Raw genomic sequence first — 26,557 nt, forward strand, 5'->3', positions numbered from 1 at the left:
CACCCCTGTTTCCCTGCTTCTCTTCACAATAAAAGTCCTCATTTTGATGAGATTTCTCTTTGGCCAGTTCCTTATCTTCCCACTGTCTCCTCAACCAAAGTGATGTCTCTATTTTCACCTTATTGCATATCCCTGCAGCACCAGACAAATGACCCCTCTTCCTTCTCAAATCTGCACTTTTATCTCTTGGCTCTGATGACACACAAGCAGCATGATATTCTAGGCAACCACATAGAAGGCACTTAATAATATTTGTAGGATGAATGAGTAAGACAAGGACACGCATATAAAGAATTGCAGGTGAGCAATTTAGAAGACAGGTCGGGAAAGAAGGGCCCATTAATATTAATTAGGCATCAAGTTGATGACTCTCTTGAAAAGACATAACTAATAGCCTAAAGTAATGTTTAATTCTAGAAATTAACTCTAGTCATTTTACTCATCACTTTTGATAATCCTTTTGGTAAACAATTCTCTTAAGATATGAAGTTTTTTAGGATACTATTTCTTGTGGTGATTAGGTTTTACACATTAATATTTTAAAAGGACAATACAATTACCATTCATTCTTGATAACTATCTCTTAGTAATTACTTAACCTATGAAGTAGAATACTTTGGCACTCTTGATACTGATATGTCAGGTTTTTTTAAAACTGCTGCTGGAGTAGGTGTGGGGGGGAAATAACTGTAGAAGACACACACAACACACACATACATATTTATTTATATACGTGTGTGTATATATTTCAATTCAACTATATATTGTTCTTCATATGTTCATATGTATAAATCAAGTTGAACATTTTTAAGTTAAAATAGAAGTACCATTTCTATTTACTGACTATTATCATTAGCTGGCCAACTATATACAGGCCCCCAAACAACTGTTTCTACAAAATAATGGGTAGTATAAGACAATGCCTGAGGTAGTGAGTTCTTATACAGCTTGTCAGTGCTTACTAATTCTGCCATCATCCACTAACTTTAGGTCATTTCAAATACAAATTTAACAAGGTCTTATGTTTTCTCTTGGAAGGGAAGGGACACATTTTTTCATTTAAAGAAATAAACAGCTTTTAATAATGCTGGCTATAAAGAAAACTTCTTAACTTATGCATCATCTCATTTAATCCTGTTTCTTCCCATGGCAGGAGAAAAGGTATGTAAAACAAATACTTCATTTGTAAAACTCAATGTGGACAGTTTAAGATGATTTATCCTTTTTCTTTTGTGTGTTTTTATTTTATTATTTTTTCCCAATCCTTCTTTAATAACCACTCTTTCCCTTCCATGCTTAATCTGTGCTCCCATTGCTGTGATTTTGCCAACACCTGAAGGTCAATCTTCCCTCTAATATACCATTTTCAGAACTCTGATCTTATTCTTCTTCATACCTTTTAGATAAGTTTAAGGTCCAGTAAAGTTACCTGCCTTTCCATCACTTAATTCACTAGTGAGTTATTTTTTAAATGCCACACTCCCTTCTCCAAAAAAGGCGTCACATGTCATAACAAATTTATACTCTAAGAGTATGATTTTTCTAATCCTATATAGCTCTTCACATAAAATAAGAAATACTAGGTAATGTGTCTTCAGTCCCTACTGCATACAGACTTATTGGCTCATCGTTTCTCCCTTTTTCATTACTATAAAAAACACCCAAGTTCTCAGCGCAATCAATTAACTTATCATGTAGCACTGGCAAGCATAAAGTAGGCCTGTGCTTTTTAAACTCAAGTAGCTCATTGTTTGTCATGTGAATCATAATGAGAATAGTATTTCAGCCTCTCAGAACTGATTAGTTAAATGTCTTGTTTTCCCACTTATCTTCATGAAAGCTGCCAGCTCTAATTTAAAATGTGATCTTGGAGAGGACCATAGCAAAATTTTAATTTTTAAATTGTGGATATATTTGGTCTCAATGAAAGAGAAGCACTAATTGCAAATGGACGCTGTCAACATAGTACAAATAAATTATGTGCGCATTTCTCTCAACCTCCTGCCAATGTTACCTGAGACTTAATTCACCAACAGTTGGCCAAGTTATGCAGCTTTGTAACCTAGACTTCTCATTAATGCCAAAGTCACCAACGCCTTCCCAACTATTTTATGCCCTAAAATGCATTTCTATTCTATATAACTTGATCCTGTTCTTGTGCCTTCACTCCGACTCTCAACCCTACCTCTGTGCCATTACTCATGCTCTTGACTTCACCCAGATTTCACCTCCAACCACTGCCCAGCAATCTAAATCATAAAACCCCCTTAAAATTCACTTCCTTAAGTTAAAGCCACCCTTAATTACCACCCACTTACATTAAAATACCCCTATCTTTGAAGGGGTTTTGCAGCCTTAGTCTTCGCTATATCAATTTATATTGTATTATTTAATGAAACCTGGGCAAATTTTTTAAGTTTCACATAAAACTGCCTCCTCTCCGCAACCAGAAATTAAGCTACATGACAGCATGGAGTAGACCATCTTGCTTCCTTTGTATACTCCGAAACGTACTGCAGATATCAACAGTAAGGAGGACTTAATACAAGTTTCAATCAATGTTTCAAATAACATGGATATGTGCCTCAAATTTTGAACTCTACCCAATCTATTTTAGAATGAGACAGAAGAATCCATAAACATTAAAGGGACCCATGAACCAATCCTAACTTCTGGTGGCATTTCAGCAGTTTCAACAGACACTGCTGGCCAGATAGAGGCATCATTTCTCACGACTTTTGTACCGTCTGCCCTTGACATAACCTGGCAGCTGGACCCCATGTCATGCACTGGAGGCCCCAGCCCTCTCCAGAGGTGTTTGTCCCTAATCCCTCTGGCTCCCAGGCTTAATTACAACCCTTCTCTTGGTATCTTCCAATTCCTTTCCCTTAAACCTTACTGCCCCTAACCTGGCCCCACATGGATAAGAAGTGAAGAGCTTGTTTACCAATTGCTGTATTTGTGAAACACACAGACAGTTTTTTACTGTCAGAGCAATAAAAATATTGTTTATGATTAAATATGGTGTGCAAGACAATTTCTATTAAAAGGCCCCTTCTGGGCAGCCGTGGGCAAACTATGGCCCGCGGGCCGGATCCGGCCCGTTTGAAATGAATAAAACTAAAAAAAAAAAAAAAGACCATACCCTTTTATGTAATGATGTTTACTTTGAATTTATATTAGTTCACACAAACACTCCATCCATGCTTTAGTTCCGGCCCTCCGGTCCAGTTTAAGAACCCATTGTGGCCCTGGAGTCAAAAAGTTTGCCCACCCCTGCTCTATGGTGAAATTGACTCGATTGAGAAAACCAGGCTCCACGTTTTAATGAGTGATGATTTTCCAGGATTATGACCAACATATATTCAAAGAAGTATCTGTACAACAACGCTTCGTGTCTTTATGCATTTTATTATTTTAATTTAGGATATTTTTTCCCACTGATTTCTAAAGAGAGGGTGGAAGGGAGGGAGGAGGGGAAGAGAGAGAGAAAAACATCCACATGAGAGAGACACATCAATTGGTTGCCTCCCACATGCACCCCTACCAGGGCTAGGGAACTTGCACCTACGTGCTCTTGACCAGGAATCGAACCTGCGACCCTTCGGTCCGAGGGATGACACTCTAATCACTGAGCCAAATCAGCCAGGCACTTCCTGTCATTAATAGCTAGTGTTTTGTTTTTTGTTTTTGCAAATAGATGTAAAAATGATTTCTATATTAATAGAAAAAGATCCTAACGCTATGAGTTAATATACAGCCAAGGTAAACTATTCCCTTCTCTAACAAATAATCCAAACACCAAGCTGAAAGTTTAGAAACACAGTCTAAGCCTGAAGCCATCTTTAATATCTAAACTAGAATTCTCAACCTTTCAAAGAAGACAGCAGCCAAAAAGTAACATTAGTCCAAGTTATTTAATATTGTGACTTTACTATAAAATAGGCTTCAACATTTAAAGAGTCAGGCAGTTTGAAAAGTGAGAAATTTTAAAGTATATAACCATTTTTATTGCAGTGCCTTAAATACACTGATTTAGACCGCAGTAGGGCAATAAACATTATTAATATTTTCCTGCCCTTATGCAGAACAAACCAAAAATACATTAAGAAAACCATTTCCAAACCTGCGACTTTATATAAGATTATTTGCATTCTACTGCCTTCCAGGCCCACTGCTATTGCAAATGATGCCTTTGAAAAAACTACCTTTTCAAGATACTTCACTACTTTCTGCCTGTCACTGTTTATATATATATCAATCTACTACGACTATGGATGCCAAGAGCATGTCATAGAATTGTGCAGCACAACCTGCACAACTTAGTGGCCACACTGCTTTGCCTACAGGAAAAACACAGAGTTCACACCATTGGGATATTCATCTCTGGCCAATGTCCCTTCTGGCATGTCCCTAAATGAGAATCAGAACCTTTGCTGCATTCCTAAATTACCTTTGCCCACTATCTCTGTGATCATATAAAGAAACTGAGTTTACTTTTAAATAAGACTTTAAGAAAATTAGAACTATAAATCATAAATTGCCGCAAGAATAAAAATTATATTCCAAACCAAGAGTTTAGCTCTATCTCAGGGCGACATAATACGTAACACTATATTATAGCCACTTGTACAAATACCAATGTTTCAAAACTTCATAAATCTAACAGATTTACAAGAAAAATCACAAAAACAACATTGTATCACTGGAATTGCTTAGAGCAGTGGTTCTCAACCTTCTGGCCCTTTAAATACAGTTCCTCATGTTGTGACCCAACCATAAAATTATTTTCGTTGCTACTTCATAACTGTAATGTTGCTACTGTTATGAATTGTAATGTAAATATCTGATATGCAGGATGGTCTTAGGCGACCCCTGTGAAAGGGTTGTTCGACCAACAAAGGGGTCGCGACCCACAGGTTGAGAACCGCTGGCTTAGAGTGAGGAGGAGTAAGGAAGCTGTCAATGGAAGTCCCACAGGAAGTCAGAAGCTCCATAAATGTTATAAACCTCTTCAAGGAATAATATTCATGTTTGAACAACCAAAGTAAAAATAATCAACCAAAACAACTTTTCTCTGTTTAAAAAGAAAATGAATAAATTTTTAACTAATAAAAACATAAAAGGCTGACTTAAATGGCAATTGAGGAATTCAATACAGCTAATGAAATCTGGAAGCCAAATGACAGATTTTCTGCCATGTGTAACTCCCTTCTCAAGTGATGATATCGGTCTCAAAGCAATTTCATGAGAATTAGTTAAAAAATATGAAGCTTCAAAGTACTTTGATTTACAACTAACTAGTAAGGGTAAGTTACCTGTCAAAATGAGTCAAAATTTTCAAGAGAATGATCAAATTACTTATCATATATACTGATAACCAATTTCTAGGCTAACATACAATCATGGTAAATATGGAGAATCATCTGTGAATTCGTCATTTTATAAAACCAGCAGACTATTACTAACACCTAAGCCATATTATTCTTTAATCAAACCTCAATATTTTCTGGAGAGAGACATATATAGGACTCACTAATGTCAACTTCTAGCAAAGTACCACGTAGAGACTCTTTCACATTAAAACAATCTCCGCACTATTCCTAAGGCAACATCTCCAAAGGAAACAAACAACTTGGAAAGAGCAAATGTCACCAGGTGCAACATGAAGGAATAACCTATATATAGTCCTAGCTATGTCACTCAGTCTGAAACACCATTCCTTCCCTCGTCCCATTAAAGTACTGACTTGCAAGCAGTTGACATGCAGCCAGGGAAAGAGTAACTTATGTCATCTTTTAAAATAATTAGACATAGAGTCCAAAACATGTGTTCATGAAATAGGTCTGAACTGCAAGTCCTCCTTCCTCTAGAACAACAGCTTTCTGAACATGAGGTTCCCATTCCACAAGATAGAACAAGCTGTTGCTTGACGGGCTGAGGACGGCTGGGAGTCCAGGAAGACCACCTCAGACTCCTCCAGGGCGCTAGCACTGGGGCCGCAGACTGAGTTTGTACAACAGACCTCGCAACAAGACGATGAGGAGCCACTAAGCTCTGTTCTCTTTAAGGTGCATCAATTTCAAATCACATTCATCAGAGCATAATTTACCCTTAACTAAGTTGTGCAAAGTTCAAATCACTGAACCTTAAGTAGATATTAAGATGCATAAAGAGTAAGTCTTTGCAAAGAGTTTTTAATGTTATGAGGCAATGCATATACATATTAATTAAAATAAACAAGACATGAAATTATTTATAAGGTATGTTCTTAGCATGTGCAACATGTATGTGCAAGACAAGAGGGAAAAACACTGAAATATTAAAGGCTGATTATCTTGGATGAGAGATTTGAAGGGACGCTTTTCCTTCTCTTTATCTGTGATAATTTATATTTACATAATTATTATTACATTTTACATTAATTTTTAAAATATGCCAATCCTCAAATATTCTTTCCCTACACCTTCCTCCCAGTTAGTAACCAAACAGTAGGTCCTGTGTTTGAAGGAGCAGAAAAGTATTGCTATTCAATTCTCCATTCCTCTGGGAACGAGAATTCTAGCATTACAGGAACTGTTTCAGCCGGTCACTGCAAGCTTCCCAGGCAGAATTCTAGGAATTCTACACTGCCCAAGTTTCTTCAGTGATAAAATGCAGGTAAAAATGGTATTTACCTCAAAGGATAGTTGTGAAATTAAACGATTAAACACATGAAACATTTAAAATGGTGCTGGCAAATAGAAAGCACTCCCAAACACTAAGCTATTCTTCCTTCATCATTTTATTACTACAACTATCGTTACTTCTATTACTACTCCTGCCACCACCAACGCAAATACTATTACGATAACTACTGCTACTATAAAAACAACAAACAAGCCGATGGAGCTTCCCTCTCTCCGAGGGCCATGCTCCAAAGGGAATAATGCCTGCCAGTGTGATCTCCGAGAAGTGGGAGGGCGAACAGGCATCGGGACTGCACCAGAGATTGTTTTTCATGAGACGCAGTGTGGCTCTGGCACTCGCTCACGACCATACTGGCCGCCAAGCACCCATCTCAGTGCCTTCTCTTACCACATCCAGGACCATTACCTCTTCCCATCTCACAAACTCTTTTATAAAAATCTGTTTACGTTTTTAAAATAAATTCTTAACATGTCCTTGATCCACTCAGAATCATTTGTCGAGAACATATTTTAATATTGGGTTAGGTGATAAAAGTAAGAAGGGAGAGCACTAGTCTTTAATAAATTTAGTCATTTAAATAAAATAATAATTGGAAAGAAATATATTTAAGCAGTTAAAATTTTTATAAACTCTTGAGTCAAAATGAAAATATGTATTTCTGAAAAATACACAACTGGAAAACACAACTACTGAAACTTATTAGCAGATACCCTCATTCAGGGAACCTGGAAATACACTGCCATATTTATAACAGATGAGTCCTAACTCTCTTTGGCCATAGCTGATTGGAACTAGAACATATCGGCCCCATGCCAAGCCAATCAGACTGTAACCTGAAGAATCCAAAGACAAGACACAGGCGCTACAGTCAAATGGTGTAAACAGTGGGGACATAAGGTCATCAATCAACAGTTGGCACATACAAGCCAAAGTCACAGGGAGAAAGACATTAATAGCCTTAGAGAGCGGGAAGCTAGTCCACAGACAGATGCAAAATTGAGAGACCATATGGTCCTGAGAGGCAGAAAAGTCAGCCACAGTTCCTGGCTTTCCATTTCTAGTCCCATGTGGTCTCAATGAACTTTCTTTTCCTCTCTTTGGATGCTTATGAGGCTGCCTGTTATAGAGGCAGATTTTATTTTCTATGAACACACATGTCCTAAATTAGCCTGACATGTTCATGTAACAAATGGACATGTCACCAGCATGTCTTTTGTTCCTGCCCTTTGTTAAAGAGATTGGAAACAGTGTTTACAACATGAAACAGTCCTTTCTTAAAGATTTATGCATTTAACACCCCAAGGCACTGACTTGCTTTGTTTCAGGAGGAAATAGGGAGAGAAAAGAATTCTACAAAAGAACTCAATCCTGCCAGAGGATTTCACGCTCCATGGATAACCTATTAGCGATTGTCTATACGATACCTGCTTCTTGGAAGAAACATGGATTCCTTAATGAACACGGAACCAGAGAGAAGAATATACCAGCAGGTCCCAATATCATCAGGACTGAAAAGAAAAGAGAATAGAATCAGATGATTATCCATAACAACAACAAAATCAAAAAAAACACAGCACAAAGTGTAGTACCCATATTACTTTCAGAATCATAAGGGACAATGAAATAGTATAAAACATGTCCATGAAAATACCATTATTCAAAAACAGGAATCATTTATTTTCTATTCCCCAAATAAGCTAAGGATATTTGTCCATATATTTAAATAGTTTAAATGTTCCTTGGATGCATAGCACTGACCATTACCAGTTTTATTCTTTTAGTTTAATTTTTTAAACTGAAAATGCTTTCCGTTGCTTCATAAAACAAAAAATATAAAGATGTAAACAGTTAAACTTGGTCTTCCCAACCCTTTCCCTGGCTGCCAAGTTCCCCCATTTCTCCACCACACTTCTTGGATATTCTTTCAGAACTTCTTTATGCATATGCACATAAAAATGGACACTTATTCGTATTCCCTCCACCATCTTTTATTTCCTTTTTACAGAAAAGATAGTATAGTGTTCTTTCCTTTGTGCTAAACCTTAGGGATCTTTGCATCAGATTGCTGTCTTGTGAACACACCATACTTGACATAAGCAACCCCTTACTCAGTCGTTTCGGTTGTTTTTAACAGCATGCAATTATTTTCAAAAAATAAAAACCACAATGAGTAATTTTGTACATATAGTAGTAACTGTAACCAGTAACTAGAAGTGCAACTGTTGGGCCAAAGGGTACACATACACTGTCATTCTGATAAATCTTGTTATAGTGTTCTCCATAGGTGGTTAACAATTTATTTGCCTACTTGCTTCACCACAGCCTTACTATTATAGCTTGTTACATTTCACATGATCTCACTCATTTGTGGAATATAATGAACATAAACTGATGAACAAAAACAGATCCAGAGCAGAGAAACATCGATCAGACCGTCAAACCTCAGAGGGAAGGTAGGGGAGGGTGGGGGTAAAGGGGGCAGATCAACCAAAGGACTTGTATGCATGCATATAAGCCTAACCAAGGGATACAGACACCATTACCAGTTTTATTTTTGTAGTTTAATTTTTTAAACCGAAAATGCTTTCCGTTGCTTCATAAAACACAAAATATAAAGACGTAAACAGTTATTATAATAGTTACTAGAGGTCCAGGGTATGAGGTGGGTATGAGGGCAGTTGGGGGATAAGGACATAAATGTAATACCTTAATCAATAAAAAAATAAATTAATTTTAAAAACTAATAAAATAAAATACATTTTTATTGATTTCAGAGAGGAAGGGAGAGGGAGAGAGAGAGATAGAAACATCAATGATGAAAGAGAATCATTGATCGGCTGCCTCCTGCACACCCCCTACTGGGGATTGAGCCCACAACGCAGGCATGTGCCTTTGACAGGAATCGAAGCCGGGACCCTTCAGTCCGCAGGCCAGTGCTCTATCCACTGAGCCAAACCTGCTGGGGCAGCTTGTTACATTTTTTTTAGCAGTTTAAAACAACATACATTTATTATCTCTGGAGGATAGCTGACAACAGATGACTTTTTTTTATTTTTTAAATTTTACCTTTCAATTACAGTTTACACTCAATATTATTTTGTTTGGGTTTAAAGTACACAGCATAGTGGTTAGAAAATCATATACTTTACAAAGTATTTCCCCTGACATTTCTAGTACCCACCTGGCACCATACATAGTTATTATTAATACTAGAGGTCCAGTGCACAAAATTCGTGCACAGGTAGGGTCCCTAGGCCTGGATGGTGATCAGGGCTTGGGGCCTTCCAGCTGCCAGCCAGGGCATTCCTTCATTCCGCGCTGCCCCCTGGTGGTCAGCATACGTCATAGCGAGTGATAGGACTCCCAGTCTCCCAAACTCCAGTGGGGACAATTTGCATATTAGCCTTTTATATAGAGAGGTTAGTGACTATCTTTCCTATTCTGTGTTACATTTATTTAACAAATGTTTAACAATTTCATGATGAGGGCTATACAAGTTGTTTAGAATACTTCAGAGAACAACAACAAAAAAGATCCCTGTCCACATGGAACTTATATTCTGATGGGACAATACAGATAATCTATAATAATAAAAGTATAATATGCTAATTAGACCGGACATCCTTCCGGATGCCCTTCCAGACAAAGCCTGGGCTGCGAGGGAAGCCCAGGTCCCGGGTGCTTGCCAGTGGCTGGAGGGAAGCCCGGGTCCCGGGTGCCAGAGGGAAGCTGGTGCTGGCAGCCAGAGAAAGGAAGGCCATACTCTTGCACACATTTCGTGCATCAGGCCTCTAGTTAATAATAAAAAATAATAAACTGAAAATATTATAAGTCAGTGCTCTAAAGGGAAAAATAGCACAGGGTCAGGAAAAGGGGGGTGGAGTATTATAGTTTTAGCTGGGTGGTCAGAACAATCTCTCTGAGAAGAGCATTTGAGCAAAGGAGATGCATTGGCCAAGTGGATGGATCCCAAGGAACCAGTATTCCAGGCCCAGGGCAGGAGGATCTCAAGTGGAAGGGCAGAGGCCACCAGCTCACACTGCCCAGCAGGGAGGCCAGTGTGGTGCGGCTGAAGCACAGCAGGTGAGGGGCGAGCCACAGGGCTTCCTACCACAGAGGCTTTTAATTAAACTTTTGGGGTTTTGCCAATCTGCTTGATGAAAATGATATTGAAACCAAGGGTCCTTATAACTTTGATTGGATTGAGCTTTAAATCCTAGCGCTGGACATCATCTCTCACTACATACACATACAGAGTGGGGTAAAGTAGGTTTACAGTTGTTCATATGGAAAGTAATACAATAATTCATAAATAATAATACAAGAATCAGCTCTGTTTCGAGTACTCACTACTGTAAACCTACTTTTGTTCCACCCTGGATATACCCTCAGAGGCCTGGCCTCCCTTCCCCCCAGATAATCCCTGAGGCAGCAGAAGACAGTAGCCAGAACTGACCAACGATCTGGTCTGGGACCTGACTAAAGGCCACGCACCCTGGACCTCTGGCGGGCTACAGATAACGTCTTGCCCTAAGTTATGTTTCAGCTCCTGACCCCTAAGGTGGAACAATCCCATGAGACCAGACGGAGGGATACTGGAAAGACCTCAGAGCTGTCCTCAAGACCTGAAGAAATGCTTTATTATCCTCACCTCACCGCCAACCAATCAGCTCCCATACCGACCTGAGCCCCAAACCAACAGTGGTTTGTAATTTTGGCCTCATAATCTGTAACCTACACGCTATCGGGGCGTTAGGGCTTTTGAGTATTAGCTGCCCGTTCTCCTGGGTGGTGCCATTCACCATAAAAGAGACAATATTTCCCCCACTGCAATCCTCGGTATTCAGTGTTTGGCTCTGCTAGTGCTGGGTGGACAAACTCTTTCTGTTCAATAACAATATCTTAGTGTAATTTTACTTTTCATTTCTTTTTCTTGCACCCTTTTTTCTTATTTTGTGAGCCATAGCTATTTATTTTCCTGTGAAATCAGTTTGTAACTTCTAGCCGATTTCCTACTAAGGTGTGTAATTTTTTCTTATCTGGAAACATTTATTAATAGCTGGTAACATCAACCTTTTGAAAACAGGAGTGTCATTTCCCCCAGTGAGTGGCTTACGCTTCGACTCTGTTTGCTGCGCTTGTTGCCATGTGTTAAGTTATTTTATAGAGTCAAGTTTATTAACAGGCTCTGCTACTATTAAAACAAAAAGTTAAGCATAGCAATGGCTTAACCAAGAAGGAAGTTCATTTCTCTCTCCCACAGAACAGCCTGAGCACCGCCAGCCCAAGGGGGATAGGGTGGCATCCTGGTATAGAGGCCCAGGCCCTTTCCATTGTGTGGCTCCCTCACTCCCAACCCGTGGCTTCCATCTCTCATATGCTAAGGTGGCAGCTCCAAATCTCACCACCATATCCACATTCTAGCAGGTGGAAGGAGTGGAAAGGAAGGGCAAAGCACACCCCATTTCTTTATTAATTTTCTTTTTCTTTTTCAATTACATACATATACTTCTCTCAGATCCCAGCGAATCACATGGAAGTATTGCGAAGGGGTCTCGGGCAGTCTCTGCCAAGTCCTTTTTTTTTCCTTTGTAAATAGATTTCAAAAGTTCTCCAAGGACATTCAATTCTATTCATACTTCTAAATACCTAAGTTATTTAAAACACCAATCACTATCACCTAATCATTTTCATATTGCTATTTGCCTCCAAGCAAATCAGCAGTTGATCTCTGTTTCTCCCAATTCTTAATCAATTTCATAACTACTGAAGGCCTTAAGAAAACATTTTAAAAAATTGTCAAATAGAGTGTTGTTCCAAGGAAGCCATAAGAGTAAAATGCTTTCTCAAATGAAAATGCAAAGTACTTCAAAAACCATTATTTATACCCTTTCTCCTCAGTTTTTAATCATTAGTTTTTATAATGAAAAATCATTTACCTAGTTTGAGGAGTGAAGGAAAATTGTCATTCTTAACATAAGATGACAGCATTATTATTAATACTGATTTATGTCAAGTAAAAATGTGTTTTGCCAGTTACAAGAACAGTTTAAATTTTTTCAAATAAGTAATGACATTGGAATAAAAAGAAAAAAGGATTTATTTTATAAAGTTATTTTAATCTGCTCTTACAATGGTCACCTTATCACCAAAGGTTGGTCAACAGAAATGAAATCTAGAAAACAAGGAAGTTAAGGTAGATTACCCTTACTCTGTGGGCCTGAGCAAGTTACCAGAGCAGCTGCAAGCATTGCTCATTAAATGCAAATAACAACTATTCTATAGATTTCAACCACATTTAAAAAGTACAATAAATGTCACCAAGGTCTTAGATTAAATGTGACATAGAGACTATAACATTCACTAGAGTTATTACATAATTTATCCATTTTGAAAGCAAAATTACTAAGAATAAAAAAAAAAAAAAGCCTTATAAACCAACTTTCCTGGCACTGATCATAAAATACCTGTCCTGCCTGGCTCAGTAGTTGATCGTCGACCTATGAACCAGGAGGTCACGGTTCGATTAACGGTCAGGACACATGCCCGGGTTCGATCCCCAGTGTGGGGCGTGCAGCCAGTCAATGATTCTCTCTCATCATTGATATTTCTATCTCTCTCTCTCTCTCTCTCTCTCTCTCTCTCTCTCTCTCTCTCTCTCTCTCTCTCCCCCTTCTGCTCTGAAATCAATAAAAATATATTCTAAAAATAAAAACCAATGAGGTAAAAGGCAACCAATATTTAAAGTGGATAAAGCACTGTGACAGCAAATACAGTGGGGCCTTGACTTACGAGTTTAATTCGTTCCGTGACGGACCTCATAACTCAAATTACTTGTATGTCAAATCAATTTTGAACGAGTAAAGACACATGATGCTGACACGTGATGCTGGGGCTGATGTTGTGGCGTTCACTGTGACGTTCGCTGCGCCAACTAGCTGTAGGGTATCTGAAGCTGGCTCGTAACCCGAATTTTACTCGCAACTCAAAGCAAAAAATCGGCCGAGAGATGGCTCGTATCTCGAAAAACTCGTTAGTCAGGACACTCGTAAGTCAAGGCCCCACTGTAATATGGTACCTGAATACTCATTTATAACCTTGTAATTAGGATTGACTCTTCTTATTGTGGTAGGCAGTTAGACAGACATGAGCAGAGCAAGGACGATGTGCCAGGTACAAAAGGTCGCCAGGGCAGAAAGCCCTGAGTACCTAGTAAAGGACAATGGTAGGGTGGGTTCTAGTCCCCAGGCTGACCTTTCCTCCCCTAACATATCACTCGTCATTGGGTTTAGATCCCCTGACCTTTCCTTTCTAGGGATAACATCTAGGCCTCATTTAGTTGTTACTTCAGCTCTAGGCCCAGAAAAGCAGCAAAACCAGACAAGCAATGCCAGGGCTGACCTCAGGACTAGCTGCAATGAATAATGACCTGCCCTGGCAGTGAGCAATCAATCAGTGGAGACGTAGACCCTAAAAGGCCACACTTGGAAAACTGCTGAATATTCTATAGATATTCCCCTGCCCTTCCCTGAAATCTCACCCTTAGGACAGAGCATCCAGCAGGCTCTCCCTAATGGGAGCACACCCACGCCTTCCCTTCCTCCTCCCCCTCACCCAGACCTTCCTCACTTCTGAGCTCCAAGGGCCTTCCTTTGCCTCTATAACTTGTTTCCTAAGCCCGTTTCTTCTAGGAATTACTTCTTCTACCTCTGTGATTTTCTAAATAAATGTTCTCTTATAGCTTGAGTCTTAGATCTGAATTATTTCCCAGTCAGAACGCAAGTACCAACAGGTCCAGTCTGACCCTACCAGTCTAATATGTGGTATTGTGCCCACCACCCCCAACAATATCAAGAAAATCTTGGGAAAGATTGAAGGAAGTCAAGATAAGAAACTGGTCCTCTCAATATCTCCCACTCATTATAATTTTATTTACCTATGGATGATAGTTTCTCTACTTTTTCCCCAAAAAAATTCAAACGTTAACTCGGCAGAGCGATAATTGCTTGAGTAGGCAGTTGCAGAGAACGACCTCTCCGTCAACAAACATTTATTAAACGCGGTGAGCATTTCCTATGCCATAAGATCATTGTAATTCCTGTACTACTGACTTGTCTCTTTTAAAGATTCAAGTTTTACAAAAGCGGATTAGAAGTAACACTATAAAAACACTCTTACTTTAAAGATGTTCTGGAATAGCCGTCAACTAGAAAAGTCCTCCTCTCCTCCTATTCAGCCCCCACCGAACTCACGCCTGGTTTCTGTCCTGAGAAGTCCTTGCTGCGACATGCCACCACGAACTCTGTCTTACTTACTAGTCTTAACGATCCAGAAAATTATCTTGGCTTTATTAGCAATCACTGTACTAAGCCCATGCACTGTTTTCCACTTTCAATTATGCCTCAGGCAGGCAGCATTTCCATACGGGGTATAACCTACTTCCCTTCAAGGTCCACAAATACTCCCTCCCCGCAGTGCGGCTGTCACCTGAGGGGCTTTAGAGCAATTTTATATGTGTTAACTGATGATTATTCAGGGTGGTTTTGGGTTTTTTTTGAAAAAATAAAAGATGAAAAAAAAGTTCTAAGGACAGTACTTGGCAGCAGCACCAGCATCAAGCTTTTCTACACTCAAAGGAAAAGCCAAATGAATGAGATCTTGCTTGCAAACACTGGCAGTGAGTCTGGCTAACAAAAGGTTGTAATAATAATAATTATTATTATTAGTTAATATTACCATCATTATCTAGGACTAATACTGACATTTTATTCTGTCCAGTGGTTCTCAAGCTTCAATGTGCATATGAATTACCTGGGATGAGACTTAAAAATGCATGTTCCTAGGATCTATCCATCCCACCCAATGCCCGTGCCTGCCCCCCCCCTCCCCAGTTTCTGATCACTAGGTGGGAGAGCCATCATAATACCTCTTAAATATCTCAGGTGATTTATGTATGGGCTTATCAAGTCTGGAAAACCTTGAGAAAAACTGTCTCAATATCAAACCTCAAACAGGAACAAATGGCAGAAAAAGAAACTACAATTCTATCACTATCTATGCAATTAGCTGCATGTGTTTAATTCACTAAGGTTACTTCAATTTTTCTCAGAGACTTGCCTTATGTTTTAAAATGATGAGCTACAGAGTCCCTTCATTGGTTGTGGAAATGGCAAAAGTTAAATCTTGGAATAGCCCTGACTGAGCATTTCCAAATAGCCTGAGTCTTATACCACCAGTAATAGGTAGAAAAGAGAAACCTAAAGATTAAATAAGCACACATAGCAAAGCAGCACTTTGCAAGTCTCTCTGATCAGCAAAAATGGACACTTAGAAAAGACCTACAATGTTTAGACCAAGCTAAGAATTATAATGGACAACTGATTTGATTCCAATACAAACCACGCTACAGTGACAAAATCAAAGTCATAAAAGCCCAGGTGTATGACAAGGCACTCAGAAAGGCTCCTTTTTTCTTTTTTTTTAATTGTCATCAACAGGGAGGAAATGAGTAAAGCCAAACGAAACAAGCAGACAAAATATAAACAGACATCACAAAATGCTCAATCCACCTTCCGGCCATAATCGGACAGAAGGACTCTGAAGCGATCACAAACGAATGATCCCTGTTGTCCCTCATTCCAAGTCTGCATGACTTGGAATAACGGGGAAGAGGCAAACAATGCCGTCCCACTCTTTTCCTACATCACTTCCTTCTGCTCCTCAAGTCAAACCCACCACTGCTGACTTGCTGCTGTCCTGTCTGTTCCTTCCCCAAACTGCCAACCGCCCAAGATGTTTGCCTCTCTCCGCCTCCTGCATCACATTATACCTTAGGGCAGTGCTTGTCAAGTGGTGTGCCACAAGATTTTTTAGAACATGCAATAGCTGACTACTTAGTCAGGGGCCCTGACCTCCTTTCCCTTAGATCGTCAATTTTTTTTAAAAAATGTATTTTTATTGATTTCAGAGAGGAAGGAGGAGGGGGAGAGAGAGAGAGAAATCAATGATGAGAGAGAATCATTGATCGGCTGCCTCCTGCACATCCCCTACTGGGGATCGAGCCTGCAACCCACGCATGTGCCCTTGACGGGAATCGAATCCAAAACCCTTCAGTCTGCAGGCAGACGCTCTATCCACTGAGACAAACAGGCTAGGGCTAGATTGTCAAAATTTAAAAGAATGAGCCCATCTAGCATGCCTCAGTGGTTGAGCATTGACCTGTGAACCAGGAGATCATGGTTTGATTCCCGGTCAGAGCACATGCCCAGGTTTTGGGCTCAATCCTCAGCAGGGGGCATGCAGGAGACAGCCAATCAATGATTCTCTCCCATCATTGATGTTTCTATCTTTCTCTCCCTCCCTTTCTCTTCTTCTCTGAAATTACTAAAAATGTATTATTAAAAAAATTTTTTTAAATGGCTACAGCCAACACAACAATAACCATTTGGTGTGAATAATCAAAATTATACCTATTTTTTTGTTGGAACAGCAAAAACTATGACATATTTTTAGGTGTGCCGCAGAATTTTAGTAATTAGTTTATGTGTGCCATGAGATGAAAAAGATTGAAAATCGCTACCTCATGCAAATGGCTCAAGCCCTATTCATTTAATAAAATCTCAATCACCGTTTTCCAAACTCCAAAATACTTATCCCATCTAATTCTATTCTGCTTTATAATACTGAACATCCTTTTAGATAGGACATGTGTGGTACACCTCATAGAAACTGGACACTGTCTCAGTTAGCATTTACTCAGGTAAGTCCGATCATGACATGCTTCTCCTATAACCCCAGGGTCCTTAATAGGAGACAGTCCAAACCCCTTGCTTAGCATATAAAGTAAGAAATATGTTGCCATGTAAAGAGTGAAGGTTTTGGAATATGTATCCTCTCATACTAGTCATGAATCCTGGTGAAGCTAAATTCTGAAATGCTATTCAACTCTAAAAAGGGGATATTAATATGTTTGTTCTTCAATACTTTGATTTAATGAAACAATATATATGGATACATTGCATCCACAAGTACATAAAAAATATCAGTTCTCTTCATCTCTTTTCCTCTCATACTACATTCCCTGAAAGGGCCAACCTACAACTTTACTTTCTGCTCCAAACCCCAACATATCCTATGCCGCAAACTTCACACCGTTCTATACCTTTTTCCTGACTATGCCTCAGGGCCTTTGAATAAACCCGCTGTTCCAGCTTCTAAATAGTACCCTTTGTCTAATAAACTTATTACTCATCCTTTGAATTTCGGGTTAACTAACACTTCCCCTGAGAAATGTTTCAGTATCGTCCAAGTAAAGTGAGTCACTTTCCTCGTGGGTCCCAGTGCACTTTGTACATTCTCATATTAAGTTGCCAGAGTCTCCTAATGATATATTTTAGGAGTCTTCCCCCATTAGCTTTTAAACTTCTCTAGCTCATCAGTACCCCTGACATATACACTTGGCATTTAGCTTTTTCTTAATGAATGAGTACATAATTGAATAGACACCAACTCAGACACAGTGTTAAGGGGTCTGCAAGTCAAAGATATGAGTTTCAATATGCCAGTAACTGGAGAAATGAAGCTAGGCTTAAAAAACGTCCATGGTAATATCCTGCAAGTCCACAAGGTGGTGTGGTCTCCCCATGACAGAGCTGTGTACACCACTCCACATTCCCTATCTATAAAGCAGGAAGCTAATACAAGTGATCAAGTTGACAAAGTGGCTGAAAGAATTATAAGCCAATAAATCAAAAGAAAACTGATTAAATCAGCAAAGGCGCTTACTGGATGACAAAAAAGTAACCTGAAAAAGCCACTTCCTTCAGCTGTTACTACAATGAGAAAACTTAAGAGAAGCCCCGTCAGCCAAAAAGGTTGCATATGGCATTGAAAGCCAGGGGGCTCAGAAAAGACTAACAGAATGGGAGTGGCATGCTCTTCCTATAGGCGGCCTCAGGTGACCTCTGAAAATTGTTTGCTATTCACTTGACCCTGAAAAAACACACAAAATCATGCAAAACAAGAGGTTCAGATCTTTGTGTTCATTTTTTAAAATATATTCTTTATTAATTTCAGAGGAAGGGAAAGGGAGAAAGAGAAACATCAATGATGAGAATAACTGATCAGCTGCGTCCTGCACGCCCCCTACTGGATCTAACCTGCAACCAGGCATGTGCCCTTGACAGAATCAAACCCGGAACCCTTCCGTCTGCAGGCGGACGCTCTATCCACTGAGCCAAACAAGCTAGGGCTGTGTTCATTTTGAGAACACTCATGAAACTGCCCAGGCCATCAAGGGTATGAATATCTGAAAAGCCACCAAGAACCTGAAGGACGTCACTTCAGGAAGCACTGCGTGCCATTCGTTGTTACAATGGTGGAGTTGGTAGGTGTGCCCAGGCCCAAAATGGAGGGGCTGGATGCAAGATGGGTGGCCCAAAAAGAGTGCTGACTTTTTGCTGCACATGCTTAAAAACAGAGAGTAATGCAGAGCTTAAGGGTTTAGATGTAGAGTCTCTTGTCACTGAGCACATCCAGGTGAGCAAAGCTCCCCAAGATGCTGTGGAGAACTTACAGAGCTCATGAGAGGATCAACCCCTACAGGAGCTCCCCCTGCCACATGGAGATGATCCTACTGAAAAGAAGCAGATGGTTCCTAAACCAGAAGAGGAGGTTGCACAGAAGAAAAAGATATCCCAGAAGAAACTGAGCAAACAAAATCATATGACCCGGGAGTAAATTTGGCATAAAATAAATGCTATTGAAAGCAAAAGCAAAAAGTATATGTATAGTGTCAGGACTGGGGGAGATGGCTGTGGGCAGAAGATATGGAGCTAGCATAATGGGCTTCCTATAAGCCGCAATCAGCGACCCCTGAAAATACATCCTGCATATCAGATATTTATATTACGATTCATAACAGCAGAAAAATTACAGTTATGAAGTAGCAACGAAAATAATTTTATGGTTGGGGGTCACCACAACATGAGGAACTATGTTAAAGGGTTGCGGCATTAGGAAGGTTGAGAACCACTCCCATCTAATTAAGTGTTTGGGAGTCGGGGGTAGGAAAACAAATAGAAACAGAAAGAATAGTACCCATGTACAATCCAAACAATTTGGGACCGGAAGTTAGTGTTTTTCTGAGTTTATCCCAACAAAGTATGGCAAGAGGAGGGCGTTGGAAGACAGGATGGGAATCCTCCTCCTTTGGCAGAGCACATGCAATATGGCATTAGCACAAGCCAGAGCGACCCAGCAATGAAGAAGCACCTGTACGATGCTTGACAGGGGCAACAATAACAAGACCAATAAAACAGAGAAGCACAAAGTCGACAATCACATGATCAATAAGAATGGGTGATAAGAGCACCAGTGAAATGTCCAGACACAATGGTTAGGAAGACCATTCACAGAGGGGGTTAGTTACAACTGAGACTACATGTATCATCAACACTGATTTTGGGGAGATATTTTAGAAAGAATGGTTGCATTCTACTACCCAGGATGCTATCCCATATTCAAAGCAAAGAAAGCTGCTGGCATCAGGGAGAAATGGAGACAGAATTCATATCACCCTATGTAATGTGGGGCTATTGGCCCCACATCTTGAGCTAAAAAGAAAAGTCAGAAAGGGAAATAAAATGAAGACTATCACAATTTCCAAGAACTCAGTGGAAACAACTAGCAAGGATTCCCAGAGGGTTAGCCACAGTGACCCCAACTAGAAAAACAGCTGTTTCTTTCCTTGTATACACTGTCCCAGCAACCTCATTCAACCAAAGGATAGGACCAGGAAACAGAACGTCCTCCTGTGTTTCTCCCTCTCTCCACAACCTACTATCACATCCGGTCGGTGCCCCTCAAAGCCTCTCTCATTGAAGCCCTCGCTTTAGCTCACCTATACTGTTGTCATACTCTTCAGGCGGGCTTAGACGTGTACTCTCCAATATATGATTATGCCAAAAACCAAAGTGAAAATAACTTTACTTATTCACAACACATTACCCTCTGCCCTTTCAGGAGTCCAGCACTTCAGATCGGAAGTTTCAATGCCCCTTCAGACTTCATGCTGCCCAGCCCTTTTTCCACCATAAGAGAGACTACGCTGAACTGAGTAGGATTTCCTATGAACAAAGTGTTCCGTCGTTTAAAAAAAGAACTTCTACTTTGCAGATGGCTCTTGAGATACTAATGATTTTAATCCTTTTCTCAAATACACAGTTTCTATTACCAGACTTATCAAAAAGTTTAATAATTATTTGTATGTTCTCCCCTCCTTTGCTGGGGCTAGAGGAGATAAGCTCAAAGACAAAATGTTATTATTTATTTTTGTATGACCAACGGCACATAATGGTTTCGCCATTTTCTTTATATACACGTACAAGTAAAGTAAAATTATAAAAACATAGGCAAGCCAGCCCAGCATGCCTCAGTGGTTGAGCATCTATCTATGAACCAGGAGGTCACAGTTCGATTCCCAGTCAGGGCACATGCCCAGGGTTGCGGTTCCATTGCAGGAGGCACCCAATCAATGATTCTCTCTCACTGATGTTTCTATCTCTCCCTCTCCCTTCCTCTCTGAAATCAATTAAAAAAAGTATTTAAAATACATAAATAAAAACATAGGCAAGAAGGATACTTCAAAATAGTGGTTACATCTTGCTGGAAAAGGAAGAAAAGGACATTTGAAGTATTTTTGTTTCTTAAGAAATTATTATAACTAAGCTACCTGGGTAGTAAATATGTTTGTAATCACTTAAAACCAGGAGGAGAGGTTGACAGCACAGGTGAGAACAGGAGTAACTACCCCGCGCAGGAAATGGACATCTTCCTGCCGGAGGGACGAGAGGCGAGGAGCAAATGCAGCTGCAGATGAACAGGACTGTGAGCAGAAAGCAAAGCTGGGACAGAGCTGGCGGGAGGACAAGTGGGAGAGCATGAAGCCCGCAGCGTTGGGTTGGTGGATCTGCAGAGAAGTGATTTGGGAAAAGCTGCTGTGAAACCAGGAAACCAAGCCAACAGGGAAAAGACTGCTAGGGCAATGAGCGTGCAGCTGAGGCTTGAGGTCCTAAACTGCACATTTAGATTTAAATGAAAATGCTTTAAGACTCAGTAGGCCTCAATGCAGCTTTTTCTTTCTAATGCAGGAATAATTTCCTCTTCTGCAATAAACAGAGATAAAGTACTTAACAAACTGCATGAAAACTTTAGAAAACCAAAGCATTCAAGCAGACACATACGTGGAAAATGGGCGTTTAGGTACAGAGTTACTCATATTTGCAGTGTGGGTATGTGTGTGTACACTTAACATTTTTTAATGGTTGAATTTCTGAACCAAAGGTTTTAGCACTTTATTATATATATAAATGTTTTTATTGATTTTTTTAGAGAGAGAGGAAGAGAGAGGAAGATCGAGAGATAAAAGGAAAGGAGAGGGAGACAGAGAGATAAAAACATCCTGCATGTCTCCTACTGGGGATCAAGCCGGTAAGCCAGGCATGTGCCTGACTGTCAACAGAATCAAAGAACTCTTGGTTCATGGGTTGATGCTCAACCACTGTGCCACACCAGCCGGGGGGGAGGGAGGGAAGGGTTAGCACTTTAAATGTAACTATATATTAAACTGAAACAGAGAAGATGGATGGCCATTGAAGAAAAAACTGGCCCTAACAGGCTGCTCAGTGGTAAGAACGTCAGCCCATGGACTGAAGAGTCAAGGGCACATTCCTCGGTTGCAGGCTCCCTCCCAGTTGGGGCATGTGTGGGAGGCAACCAATCAATGTGTCTCTCTCACACTGATGTTACTCTCTCTCTCCCCCTCCCTTCCACTCTCTCTAAAAATCAATGGAAAAATATCCTCTGGTGAGGATTGACCAAAAAAAAAAAGGGGGGGGGGGTTCATTTCAGATTAAATTATTAAATAAAGATGTCTTAAAGTCCCTCAGGTTAGGAATTCATATTATCCACCACAGTATTCCCAAGCCTTTAAAACAGCTAGCATATAGGAGATAACAAGTGAAGGAAGAGAAATTACTTGATATTCTTGTCCATTGTATAAAGTTCCACTAAATTTATGTAACTTTCTAGTGCAAACAAATATAACCAGATTCTAAATGGGTGATTCTAAATTTTTAAAAATCCAATTTTATCGGAACCAATTTAAAGTGGCATTTTTGTCATCCTGCTGATTTTTGGTAAAACAATAACACTCTGGGAGTCAGAGCATCATTACCATAATTCCTTCCTATCAAAAGTTGAAAGCAGTAAAAAAAACTGAGAGACCAACATGTAAATTATCAGAAGGATGACGATGACAATGATGCTGGCAACTAATGTTTTGTGCACGTTCTATGTATGTACTGTTCTAAATACTTTATGCAAAGTATTGCATCTTAGCCTCACATCAACACTAAAAGTAGGTACTATTATTATTGTTTCCATTTTATAGATGAGAAAAATGAGGCACAGAGGTAGATCAAAAGGGTATCATATTTACCTGGTGAAATTATTAAAACCATAGACTTAGAAGTCGCCAGCACAATAATAAAGAAAATGAGTCATCATCTTTTGGTCATAAAACCAAAGTCTGACGTCTTTGATATTATTCACTGTTCTTTAAGCTCAAGGAGAACAAGAACAGACAAGTCATTTCCCTGTGAGGTAATAACAGGTCCCAAAAAGAGGGGTGGTATTAGTTATCACAGAGTTATATACACCACAAATACAAGGGTTCTTTAATTTTCAAAACTGCACCTACACAAATCGGTAAGGGCAGAAACGTGTTGGTTCAAGGATCACAGAAGAAAATGATACAATTACCTTTCATCACAAGATTGGCCAAATAGTGGGAATCTGATTAAGTCAATCTACAATTAGTCTCTGAATTTTGGGTCTTATGAAGTCATGACCAACTGAACACCCACAGTCTTCTCATCGTTACTAACATGTCACTTAATTCTAACTAGTCAAAAATGAGCAATTACTACCAATCAACTCTCGCCTCACACTCTTGCCTAAGTGCCTTCAATTCAGGATTATCTAAAACATGGCTTTGCATCATCAGCATAGCTCATATTCACTGTCTAAACTGACTTTAAAGAAAAACTCACCTAGGTATATTTAAAGACACAGGAATCTACCTTCAAGTTAAATGAGTAATAAATAAAAACTGCCAGAGAGTCCGGATAATGAAGGCAGAGCTGTTGCTGGGTTGCAGTTGCCCCTCCACCACTGGGGAGGCCAGCAGTAGGGAGAGATGGCGTACTTATCTCAACAAGTATACAAGAGTTGGCTTTTTTTTTCTTTTCCTATTTTTTTTATTAAATTTATTGGGGTGACATTGTTTAATAAGAGGACATAGGTTTCAAGCGTAGATGTCTATGATTCATGATCTGTATACTGCACTGTGTGCCCACCACCCAAAGTCAAATAATCTTCTGTCACTATATTTGACGCCCTTTACATTTTACTGACCCCCATCCCCCTTCCCTATGAACCACCATACTGTTGTCTGCGTCTATGAGTTTTTGTTTGTTTTTCTTGTTTGTTCATTTGTTGCTTTCAGTTTTATACCCTACATGTGAGTGAAATCATATGGTTCTTAACATTTTCTGTCTGACTTATTTCACTTAGCATGATGTTCTCAAGATCTACCCATCATGTTTTCTGGTGCCATTTTTATGGTGACATGGAAAAGGCTAGAAAATGCTGTTGAGAGGGGTAACCGCTAAGACTGCAGAATCACCGTGTCTGGGCTCAAATCCAGGTCCGACTTGGAGCAGTGAGATTTTGGGCAAGTTGCTCATCCTCTCAAAGCCTCAGCCCCTTCATGTGTAAAACTGGGGTGATGATATCCACCTCACAAGACAGCTATAAGGAGTGGGTAACTTATCACACCTGAAGCACTTATTAGAATACGAGGGGGGGGGGGCATAGGGAGTGCTTGTATAATGTTTGTTATTATGTCGTCATCAATACTACCTTTCAGAGGGAAGGACAAAATAACAGAAAGTTGACGTTTACTACAACTAGATTGTTTCAATAAACGTCAGTAATACTCATCAGAGATTTCCAACCCTGACATCTGTACACCCCATTCCACTGATAGCTTTTACTTTTCCTAAAAGGAAGCAAATATTTCTAAGTTATTTACAGCTTAATTTCTTCAGTGTTAAAAAGCATTTGCCCTTGGTGTTAGTCCTCTCATTAATTATGTCTTGGTTATTTACTGTTCTTTTTCTTTTAAATATATTTTACTGATTTTTTACAGAGAGGAAGGGAGAAGGATAGAGAGTCAAAAACATCAATGAGAGAGAAACATCGACCAGCTGCCTCCTGCACACCCCCCACTAGGGATATGCCCGCAACCAAGATACATGCCCTTGACCAGAATCGAACCCGGGACCTTTCAGTCCGCAGGCCGATACTCTATCCACTGAGCCAAATCAGTTAGGACTATTTACTATTCTTATATATTTGGTGTATGTTCTTTTAAGCCCTAGAAGGATGTTTACAATTCCCTGCTAAAAATCCCTTAGATGGTTAAGTGTCATAAGTTAGAACCTGTGAATCATCCTAGAATGTATCCACCTGTATCTTTTTTTTTTTTAATCCACCCCTAATATCCCCATTCCTTCAGTCTTTGAGTCAGTGCAAGTACTTGTGACCTCAGGTTACGTAACTGTCTCCTTACTGACTGCCCTACCCATCACTCAACCTAATCCACCCTTCCCGTTTTCAAACAGGCACAGATAAGATTGTATCCTTGAGGGGATGAGTAGAGTTGGAATGTGTTTGGCCACGTCATTTTGCTGCTGGAAAACTGGCCACCAAGCTACAGATTAAAAGAGGCTTTACTAAAGATAAATTTTTAAAAAATAAAATAAAAAGAGACTTTTAAAAGATATCACAATGGATTGACCTTATTCAGCTCTTATTCAAATAAACCATTGAAAAAAAATTTCTGCGACAAAGAAATTCGAATATTTTCATGATATAAAGAATTATTTTTTTAAGCTTGATAATAATATTGTGGTCAAGTTTTTTCAAGGTCTTTATAAAGATACATATCAAAATAAACATGAATAAATTGCTATGTCTGGATTTACTTCAAAATAATCCAGTTATGGGCCGAGGGAGTAAAAGATGAAACATAATTGGCTATCAATTGACAACGCTGGATGCTGAGTATATGGGGGTCTGTTATGCCATTGTCTCCAATATTGGGAACATCTGTAATTTTCCACAATAAACTGTTGTAAGAGGGGGGAAAATACTCATTTTCAGTTGCCAAAAGAATCAAGACCCCCCCCCCCCCTTTTTTTAATTCCACATCCACAAGCAAGTATGACTAGCCTGCCTCTTCTCTGGACTCAGATCCTAACCCACACTGAGTGCCAGTCATACCAACCCGGCCATAGTGTTCAGAACACCAGCCAGGCCCTTCCCTTCTCTGTGCCACTGTATATACTGCTTCTTCTGCCGAGAAAGTCTCTCTAGAGCAGTGGCCACACTTTCAAGGCCAGTTCAAAGGACCGCCTCTCTGAGACGCTCCCCATTCCCCCAAGCCTTCCCCTGCACTTCCTCAGCCCTTCGTACATGCCTATATCTTCAGTCATCTTGGTTAGTTTTTGTTGTTGCTGATTCCCTTTTATTCTGCTTCTACTTCCCTCAAGAGATTATGGCTTCCTTAATGGCAGAAGCTGTGTTTTATGTACTTCAATAAATACTCCTAAAATAGGCATGGAAAGTAATTATTTAATAACTGCTTTGGAAAACAGGAAGGAAAGTCAACAGAACCACCACCAGTCATGGCAAACAGTATTAACAAAATAAGATGTCTGGTAAGTCACAGTTTACATACACT

General features: G+C 39.7%; 1 protein-coding gene across 15 annotated transcripts in view; it reads right to left on the reverse strand.

The window, feature by feature from the left end:
* RAPGEF2 (Rap guanine nucleotide exchange factor 2) overlaps positions 1-26,557 on the reverse strand; it is a 237,367-nt gene that overhangs the window by 133,050 nt on the left and 77,760 nt on the right. For 13 of the 15 annotated variants that reach the window (XM_036314807.1, XM_036314803.1, XM_036314808.1 and 10 more), the window contains one exon: positions 8,115-8,198. The exons of 1 other annotated variant lie outside the window; for it this stretch is intronic. In XM_036314807.1, coding sequence (XP_036170700.1) covers positions 8,115-8,198 — 84 coding nt within the window. Of the gene's footprint in view, positions 1-8,114; positions 8,199-26,557 lie in introns of those variants that run through there. One more of the 15 variants, XM_036314812.1, reaches the window with a different exon arrangement.

Source organism: Myotis myotis, unplaced genomic scaffold, assembly GCF_014108235.1.
Source record: "Myotis myotis isolate mMyoMyo1 unplaced genomic scaffold, mMyoMyo1.p scaffold_m19_p_6, whole genome shotgun sequence".
In the NCBI taxonomy this organism is placed as follows: domain Eukaryota; kingdom Metazoa; phylum Chordata; class Mammalia; order Chiroptera; family Vespertilionidae; genus Myotis; species Myotis myotis.